The 10,619-nt window shown below is 35.3% G+C and overlaps 2 protein-coding genes across 2 annotated transcripts; one reads left to right on the top strand and one right to left on the bottom strand.

Moving 5' to 3' along the window:
* Positions 1-7,038: 7,038 nt before the first annotated feature.
* On the top strand, positions 7,039-7,740 carry LOC141718587 (secreted RxLR effector protein 161-like). Its single transcript, XM_074520966.1, has one exon. The coding sequence runs from the start codon at positions 7,039-7,041 to the stop codon at positions 7,738-7,740; it is 702 nt and encodes a 233-aa protein (XP_074377067.1).
* A 722-nt stretch (positions 7,741-8,462) lies between these two features.
* LOC141716749 (pelargonidin 3-O-(6-caffeoylglucoside) 5-O-(6-O-malonylglucoside) 4'''-malonyltransferase-like) lies at positions 8,463-9,940 on the bottom strand. Its single transcript, XM_074518935.1, has one exon. The coding sequence runs from the start codon at positions 9,933-9,935 to the stop codon at positions 8,610-8,612; it is 1,326 nt and encodes a 441-aa protein (XP_074375036.1). The 5' UTR covers positions 9,936-9,940; the 3' UTR covers positions 8,463-8,609.
* Positions 9,941-10,619: the final 679 nt, after the last annotated feature.

Below are 10,619 nucleotides of genomic sequence, written 5' to 3'. Positions count from 1 at the left end.
ATTATGTCATATTAATTTTTAGTTAAAAGAATAAGAAGAAAAAAAGAAAAAAAAAGCAAAAAAGAAAAACGTGTTACCAAACCCCCACCCCACCTGCCCCATGTTAACCCCCTTCCTGTAGTTTTATTTTTAACAGAGATTACTCCCCTCACCTCTTTGTCTCTCCTCTCTGTTATATATTTTAATTTATTTTAAATTTTCAAAAATTTATATCTTCTCAACCATCCGTCCAAATTTCAATTTTTATATATATAAATGATCAGCGCTTTGATACTTACGCATTGATATATATATTGCAAGGTTTTGAGAAGAAAATTTGCGGAGCATATTTTCCGTTTTAATTTATTTTCGGGGCATAGAGAAGGAGTTTGACAGTGTTGATTACTCAACATGGCATCTCCGTGTGTATATATCTATCGCTATAAATTTCAGATTTTTCTGGAGATATTTTACGGACATCAGATATTCTCTTCGGGGTGATCATAATTTATTTTGGGTAACGATTCCGAAATTCCGCCTTCGTACTTGTGTATATTATAGCATGTTAGTGTTTATATATTTATTTCATAAATTTCAGAAGTTTTTGTAGAAGTAATTGTTGGCCATGTTTTTCATTTCTGGCGTGTTTATGCATGCAAATATAAATTATTGTGTGTTTTAAATTTATTGATTTTATTAGAGTACAGTTGGATTGTGTTTTTTGAGATTGATTTTAAGGGGTATGACCCCGAGAAAAGTCCGTTTTACAAAGACGTTATTTCGAAAGTTTTTCTAAAATATTTATTTCAATTTCAAATTATTATCTTTTATTATCTTCGAAAATCATAATTTGATTCAATTATTTATAATTTGTTTTAATTTATTCTTATTTTATTCGTAATAATTAGACCGTTCGTCCGTTTAATACGAAAACGAACGCGTATAGACTCAGAAAAATATTCCGCTTTCATTAAAAATACTTTCGAGACCCAAATTCTTTTGTTTCGAAAGGTCGCTTGTTTTACAAATCATTCTGAGTCGATTTTTGATCGATAAATCATTTTTTTGACCCGATTTCAGTTTTAAATGTATTGAGTCGAACCTTTTGGCGAACCGAGTCATATGCTATATGAATTATGTGATACGTGGATTATGTGTTTATATGTTATATGAATTACGTGGGTATATGAGTCAAGAGTCTTGTGTTGGACTGTTTTCTTTATGTGTGGGCCATCGTATGGGTAGACAATAGGATTTTGACGCGTAGTTCGTCGAGTAATTATCGTTTAGACGATTAAAGTTGTATCTTTTAATTATAGATGTGGATCATTCGACTTGATCGGGAGAAGAACTTGGATAAAGATTAAGATGGAATGGTATTGGGTATCTGACTTCTAGCAATCGAAGGAGCAGCATATCAGTAAAGTGTTAAAAAGAAAGACGGAGATGTTTTGAGACAGAATGTCAGAATAGATGCGTCTTTGCGAGTGTGACTAACTGTTAAATCCGAAAGGCAAGTACCCCTGACTTCGCTTATCGTTCAAGTGATATATATTTTGAATCCTATTATGCAAGTATTGATTTCCCTATTCTCAGTTCAGAATAGATAAATGTTTTACATATCGGTGAATTAAATGTTTATCATGCAAATACTCTTTTGTTATTCTATGTTCATAATAGTTAAATGTTTTTACTTATCAAATTAATAGACTTATAAATGTTTTGGATTTTGTGGAAAATGATTTGGTTTTGCGAGTATTCCTACCCAAGTGAATGGGGGAATAAAAGTTTATAAGGGCGTCGAGTATTATGACCCCTTTCAAAAAAATGTTTTTAAGATTGGATAGTTGCGTAAGAGGCCGTGGCGGCGGTCCAGCATGAGCTATATGTTATACGGGATATAACACCTTGTTAGGCCGATATGTGCCTTGGGTACCCCTTTGTTTAGTTGGATATGCTTCGGCATACCGGTGTTGCTCCGCGGCTGATCACCGGCGGTAACACACCGTCGTTTAAGGATTCCAATCTAAATTATTATAATATTTTTGATAATCTTATAAGGAATGGTTTATCAAGTGTTGGTTTTGTATAAAAAGGTAAAATGTGGTTTTTATTCAGTTTCCGATTTATGAGGATACTTACATTGTTGTTAAATGTCAAAGGTGGTATTAGTATAGATGATTGATGTTGACTTTAGTATGGGATGTTGTGAGCATCAAAATTCGTATTGATATCTAATTTGATATGACAACAAAATGAGTATTAATATCAAGAGTTCGGCTTTTAATAAAGGTTGTGATTCAGTCCATAATCATTGTTTCATATTATTATTGTTTATGATATTTCCGTAAACACAGTTTTACGAGTTTTATTCTCGTCAAGATTCAAAGTATTGCTGAAGCATTTCGCTTGAAAATATCAAAAGGGTTTTGAATACTGAGGAGGAATCAATTATGGGGTTCCTCAACTAAAATTTTCTTATTCAACAATCATTATTTTAAAGGTTCTGCTCTATTGCAGATGTGGGTTTTATATTTCAAAGACCCTATATATGTTATAATGAACTTGCTGAGCATTTCTTCCGCTCATACTTGCCTGTTTTTAAATTTAACCTCCAGTGAGGATTAGCTTGCGTTGTTTAGCCGCGTAATTCGAGGAAGCAAAGAAGAAGCTCTTGGAAGGTGGTTGGTCCAGGGTTTGCGGGCTAGTGTAAGTTCTGTTATGAAAAGTTGTTTATATTATATTATATTATAATTATTTTATTTTATAGTTGGGCCTAGCATACTTATTTTTGAAGTTATACTAGCGGGTTAGTATTGAATTGGAATTTGTTAAAAAGAGTTTTAAAAGGAAGTGAAAATTATTTATGGAATTTTGAATTTTTGTTTCTAGAACTGTAACCTTAAAAGATCTTGGATTAGTTTGGGGTCATAGATGCAAAATATCTTCCGCTGGCATTTGCATTTTGATTTAACAGGTTAATTTGAATTGAGGTTTTATAGTGACGACCAAATCCTCTAACCCCAGATTTGGGGGCGTTACACAGTGCAGAACAAGTTGTGTGAAATCCTTGTAATTACCTTTGTTTTCCAACACGTCAAGATGGAACTCTCTTAATTTTACTTCCCATCGGTGTAAGATTTGTCTAAATTATACTTTTTAACAATGCTTTGAACATTTTCATTAGTACTTTGATCTCAACCTATGTCTTTACCTTAATATCTTGGTCTCCAATATTTTATTCAGTTAATTAATTCACATAACTACTTAATAATAAATAGCCTAATTTTAGATCATGTACTAATATAATAATTTATCTATTTTTTTATTTAGAAAGTTGACTTTTAGCTGTGAATTGTGAGCTCAAATTACTCCTCTGCATTGAGAGCTTCACAAATATTTTGATGATCGGGGACTAAGTTAGTCGGTTTAGTTTTTGAATTAAGCATGACACTGTATTTTAAATGCATTTCTGTTTGAAAACACTAATACCATTTTATATTTGTGCAATTGAGATTTTAATTCCGGAATTTGGTTTGGACATATATATTTTATTTTATGGGATGTGCTATGAATGGTATAAATATCAAATATTTTTTCTTTTTAAAAAATATAGCCTTTTGCGACGAAAAAAGTTAGCTAAAAATCCGTCAAATATAATATCTTAGACATGATCCAGGTCTGTCGTAAATACTTATACCGCAGAATGAAGTCCGTTGTAAATGACAATTACAACAAGAATAAGCTACCGTCTTATTAACTATAAAAGACGAAAATAGTTCCCCGCATAAGCTATATACGACGAACGTGAAAGAGTCGTTGCATAAATTATAAACGACGGAAGTTTCCCAACCATATGGTATATACGATAAGATTTTATCCGACAGGAACTTTTCCGTCCCAAAATTATCGTATATATTATATACAACGCATCTATATCTATATACAACATTTTTTCCCGTCGCATAAACTAGTAGAATTTATAGGTTATTAAATACATGTATATGTAAGCAGTGATGTAGGTGGTAGTATTTGTAGCCTATAAATAAGGTCTCTGTTTTAGTAGAAGATATACAACGAAATTTCAAGGTGTCGATGAATCCACCTTTGAAAAAATTTCAAATGCAAAAATGGCGAAAAATGTATGGGAGATTTAAAAAAAATCTTTTCAAGGGGTCGAAAAAGTAAAAAAGGTCAGCTCCAGCTGCTACGCGGGGAATTCAAAAATTTGAAGATGAAGAGTTCAAAATATATTGGTGAATTTGTTACGCTTTTGAAAACGGTGAGAAATGAGATGAAAAGAAATGGGGAAAGTCTCGATGATGTTCGTGTCATGGAAAAATGGCCCCGTTCGTTGACAAGAAAATTTGATTATGTAGTTACTTACATCGAGGAGTCAAAAGATAATCCACGATTATAATTGACGAGCTCGTAGGTTCTCTTCAAGCCCACGAGTAGCGAATGGATCAATATGATGATACAAGCCATTTGGAGAAGGCGTTGCAAAGTAAAGTATCCATTGACGACAGTTCTGGCAGTAGCAGTTCTGTATGTGGAAGAGGTGGCTTTAAAGGTGGCTACCGAGCTGGACGAGGTCGTGGAAGGAAGTCCTTCAACAGAGGCTAGAATACTGAAGGTTATCAGCCATCTGATCATGGTCAAAATTTTAGAGGTCATGGAAGAGGTGGATTTCAACGAGGTAACAAATCTCAGTTTCAATATTATAATTGTAATAAATTATGGTCACTTCAGTTACAAGTATAGAACACCAAAAGTGGAAGAAATGAGTCACTTTGCAGCAGCAAAAAAAGATTAAGATGTTGGTTTTGCTATATTTCTCACTTGCAAAGGAGACGAGGAAGGAAAGAAGAATTTTTGGTATCTTGATTCTGGTGCGAGCAATCACATGTCTGGCCACAACGATTTATTTACGGAGATAGACGAGACAGTCACAGGAGAAGTTACTTTTGGCGATTCTTCAAAAATTCTGGTCAAAGGGAAAGGTACAATTATGATTGTGACAAAGAATGGTGAGAAAAAATATATAAATGACGTTTATTTTCTACCTGCTTTGAAAAATAATATCATCAGTCTTTGTCAACTTGTGGAGAAAGGATATAATATACAAATGCAGGATAATTCTCTTACCATCAGAACTCTGGTTCGAGAATTGATCGCTAATATGGAGATGTCATAGAATCGTCTGTTCACACTTGATATGCAGACGAAGGTGCAAAAGTGCTTGAAATCGATCATTAAAAATGACTCGTGGCTATGACACTTGAGATATGGTCATTTTGTTTTTTCTGGCTTAAAATTATTGTCACAGATAAAGATGGTAGACGGTTTTCCAGAAATCAACGAACTAGAAAATTTGTGTCAAGCGTGTGTCAAGGGAAGCAACATAGACAAAAAATTTCCGTTGGAAAATCATGGAGATCCAAGAGGCCATTGGAGATAGTTCACATAGATATTACTGGTCCTTTTGATGTTGCATCTCTTGGTGGTAACATGTATTACCTAACATTTACTGATGATTTTAGCAGAAAAAGTTAGGTGTACATCACCAAAGAAAAATCGAAAGATCTTGATAAATTCGAGGAATTCAAAGCACTTGCAGAAAAATAAAGTGGCCAGTATTTGAAGACACTCAGATAAGACAGAGGAGGAGAGTATACTTCAAACTTGATAGAAGCTTTCGTATGACACATGACATAAACCATCAGTTAACAACGACATATACTCCTCAACAAAATGGCGTTGCAGAAAGGACGAACCGCATAATTTTTTATATGGCAAGAAGTATGGTGAAAGTAGAGCGTTTTCCAAGAAATTTCTGGACGGAAGTCGTTCTATGTGCAGTTTATTTGTTGAATCGTTGTCCAACAAAAAGTGTCAGAAACAAAACTCCAAATGAAGCATGGAACGGGAGAAAACCATCAGTTGGACATCTCATAATTTTTGGGTGTATTGCATATGCACATGTTCCTGATCAGAAACGAAAAAAGCTAGATGACGGGTATGATAAGAAAAGCAAGGCGTACATACTCTACAATCCACTGACGAAGAATTTAATCATTTCTCGTGATGTTGAATTTGATGAATCAGATTACTAGAGATGGAGCGATGAAGAAAGAAAAGTTGTTAGTTTATTCTTCAATGATGATGATGACGACGGTGATGACCCCAACAGTGAAGATGGCGAAGATGATGATCCAACTCCTCCACAAAGTCCAAATCCACAAACTCCTGTATCAACACCATCGACGGGAGGAAGTCGTAGTTCAGGGGGAGCACCGAGAAAGATGCGGAGTTTGGATAATATCTATGAAGTAATAAGTCTGGTACAAACATCCTTTGATTATTCTCTATTTTATTTAATGGTTGAATGTGATCCAGTTATATTTGAAGAGGCTTCTGAAAAAAGCAAATAGAACAAAACCATGGATGAAGAAATTGGCTCAATCAAGAAGAATTATACATTGGAACTCACAGATCTTCCAGAAGGACACAAATAAATTGGTGTCAAGTGGGTCTATAAAAACCAAGACGAATCAAGATGGAGAAGTGGAGAAATACAAGGCGAGGTTGGTGGCTAAAGGCTACAAACAGAGACATGGCATTGACTATGACGAGTTATTCACTCAACTTGCAAGAGTTGATATCATAAGACTTCTTACAACAATTGCAGCTCAGAACAAGTGGAAGATATTTAAGATGGATGTCAAGTCAGTATTTCTAAATGGTTATCTTGAAGAAGAAGTCTATATTGAGCAGCCTCAATGATGTGTTCAGAAAGGCCAGGAAAATAAAGTGTATAGACTAAAGAAAGCCTTATGTGGTTTGAAGCAAGCTCCGCGAGCATGAAACACGTGGGTTGATGAATATTTCCAGAAAAATGATTTTGTGAAGAGTCCATACGAGCATGCTCTCTACACGAAAATAAATTTAGGGGGAGAAATTATGACCGTTTGCTTATACGCGGACGACATGATCTTTACCGGAAATAACCCTGGTATGTTTGATGATTTTAAGAAAGTTAAGACTAATGAATTTGAGATGACAGATATTGGTCAAATGTCGTACTTTCTTGGAATCGAGGTGAAGAAAAACGAAGATGGCATTTTTATGTCTCAGAAAAAATATGAGGAGAAGATTTTAAAGAAGTTCAGAATGGAGGAATGCAAGCCAAAAAGCACGCCAGCAGAACCGAATATAAAGCTCAGGGTTGATTTAACGAGGGAGTCAGTAAATCCGACGTTGTTCAAAAGTATGGTTGGAAGTCCGAGGTACCTAACTTTCACTCGTCTCGATATTATGTATGCGGTTGGATTGGTTAGTGGGTACATGGAGAAGCTGAAGCAGGATCCCTTCATGACAGCTAAAAGAATTTTGTGGTACATAAAAGGTATGCTTGATCAAGGTTTATTTTACATGCATGCTCAAGATTCGAAATTAGTTGGCTACTCAGACAGTGATTATGGTGGTGATTTGGATGACGGGAAAATCACTTCGAGGTATGCTTTTCATCTCGGATCTGCGATATTTTCCTGGTCATCGAAGAAGCAGAAGACAGTTGCCCTCTCAACATGTGAGGCGGAATACATGGCAGCAGCATGCGCATGTCAGGCTATGTGGCTAGGCTACATATTGAGCGAGTTAAATCTTACGAGTCCGATTAAAATTTACGTGGACAACAAATCTGTCATTCACTTGCGAAAAATCCAGTATCACACAGTCGAAGAAAACACGTCAACATAAATTATCATTTTATTCGAGAGCATGTGAATGACAAAATCGTGGAGTTGGTACACTGCAAGACCGAAGAACATGTCGCAGATATTTTTACGAAGCTGTTGAAGGCAGACGTGTTTGAAAAAATGAAAAAAAAAACTCGGAATGCAAAGTTCAGTTTGAGGGGGAGTGTTAGAAGTCAAACTCTCTACAAGTATAAGAATATGTATATACAACAGCTCAACACCGGGTGGTAGTAATGAATATTAACAACTGGGAGAATAGATAGAAACAAGAAAACAACAACATCATCACGAGGAAGTGATAATCATAAACATATAAAGTTTTGCCTGAATGTCAAAACTTCTGGATATTTACCATTTCAAGGTGGTTGTGCAAAATACAATACACGACTAAATGGGCTGGTATAAATAAATAGATGAATGCACCTGTTGAAAATAAGGTAATAGCTAGATGGCGACACATAAATATAGACATAGACAGTTGTTCAAACGCTAAATATAAGGTGGGCGGGTAGAAATTAGTGTTGCAGCGTTCTACAAACAACCAGGCTAATCTATGGTATATGTAAGCACTGATGTAGGTGGTAGTATTTGTAGCCTATAAATAAGGTCTCAGTTTTAGTTGAAGAGATACAATGAAGTAAAATTGTAAGAGGGAAAAAATAAGAGTTGTAGCTCTTGAAAAGAAAGAAACTAGCCGTGGTGTATATCAAGAAATAGCTGTAATCTTATATACTATAAAATATATACAAGCGTGTGTTTTTTATATTCTGAGTAAAACTTATACAACCTGGTTATAACTTATAAGTTTACAAAGTAGGTATAAAGCTCATCACGTTTCCAACATCTAAAGCCTATGATTTTCCAATTCTGTCAAGTGCAAAATTCCATGATGTTTGAATCCTGTTGAAATTTATGCATGTCATTTGCATTCAAGTTAACCCATGCTTCAATTCCCTCTCCAAATTTGTCGCTAAAAAGGTAGACATTATTTCCCAGGGGACTGTTGATGCCACTAATCCAGACGGGTTTTCCCAACCCAAAATCAGCTTCATAAAATGGAAACTTACACCAGTCACTGAACACAAGGTTACTAGAACTATCAAGATTTGCAAGAGTTCTCGTCAACCTATCAAAGCCATCAGTTATTATCACTTGCCCTCCAACTGAGAGTATCGTTTTACAATTTTCCACTTCACTTCGGACAGATTGTGTAAGCAGATTGACAATACTTTGGAATTCAACACCTCTTTTGCCTGCCACGATATGAGCAGTCGATACCAGGAAGAGATTTCCACATTGGTTTTTATGAATAGGCGGATCTGTTTTTTCCCTCATGTTCACTGTTTGACTAACTAAAAATTCCTTGGAGCTTGCATGATTAGCAACCTGTATATCCATTATAGCTTTCCCTATAATTCCAAACACAGACTGTACCCTTGTCGGTAACCTCTCGCTTGATTTGTCTAGTCTAGCCATCTCACGGATTCTTAAGATGGAACTTTTGTTGAAGGAAAACACCTTTGTAACAATCTTATGATCATCACTATCTTCTTTAACCCTGGGCAATCCGCGTGGAAGACCAGACAACTTTTTCCCGGGAAACAATGAAGCCGAGGTCCATCTAGGGGACATAGGATATTCATCATTTTCATCCATGCCCTCTAATAGTTGGTTTGCATTGATAGCCCATTCGTCAATGAATGTGCTGCTCGTTGACATGTCGGCAATTCTGTGTGAAGCCAACACGCCAATGGCCCATCCACCGCATGCAAAAGCAGTAACTTGTACAGCTAACAGAGGATCAGTGACTTCATCACCTGCATCAATTGGATGCGGAAGTAAACAATTAAGCAGCTCCATCTTGGCATTTTTTGTTTGGCTAATGAAATCATCGAGACTAACATCAACTACAGCTTCCACAAATTCAGCACCTTGATCACTACAATCAACCATGAAGCTTTCTTTGATGTATCTTCCAGCATAAGGATAGTATCTGGTTAAGATTTTCGAAAGAGACCTTTTCAAGTGTTCGCATCTTGAAATACTACTGTGATTATCAGTGGCGTAATATATAATGGTGGGCAGGTTCATTGTTGGTAAGAGCTCATCTACTAATGATAAAGTATAGTCTCTAAGGCTTGGAGGAGTTGAATGATGTGGTTTTATGAACTCTCTGGATACGACTTCAAATTTCATTTTGCTCTTAAATTGAGTAGTGCTTTCTACTACAATTTGTTAATACAACATATCACCTGGATGTTCTAAATTTATACTAACTGACACTAAAATTTGTATTGCACAATAATCAATGTTAAATTATTATGAAAATAAATAACTTTGGTATATGCAATTGTTCTTTAAAATTCTTGTTTGCATGCGTGAACAACAATGCATGTAGATACTTGACAGACTCCATTGTGAGTTCTTGTCCAAAAACTAACATTTCCGTGTAAAAAGATGCTTGCAAGAAGGATAATTGATAAAAACAATTTGTAAGCCTGAAAGGATCGTCCACCAAAAATTATGGATTACAGACCAACAATTTAAGGAAAAACAAAAATAATTGCTAGTAAATTTGTTTTAGAAGAGAAAAAGAGTATACCGATTTGCTACATATAGACTATAGTGTATAAAAAACAGACGCCTTAGGAACATAATCTGATACCATTTTCAGAACTATGATCCAAAACCAATACCCTCTATTCCGAGGTAGATACATATATGATGCTTAGAAATTGTCCAGTATGTATTTTCCTGTCTTGAAAGATGCCAACGCAAACGTATCATAAATTAATACGACGTAGCTTAAGCAGTCGTATTTTGAGCATCATTTCTACAAGCACGACCAGTTTTGCATATAAGTTCATGATGTGGAACAAC

The sequence above is a fragment of the Apium graveolens genome, chromosome 4 (genome assembly GCF_009905375.1).
Source record: "Apium graveolens cultivar Ventura chromosome 4, ASM990537v1, whole genome shotgun sequence".
NCBI lineage: Eukaryota > Viridiplantae > Streptophyta > Magnoliopsida > Apiales > Apiaceae > Apium > Apium graveolens.
Note: the sequence above shows the minus strand (reverse complement) of the source record. Positions and strands in the feature narration are given on the sequence as shown.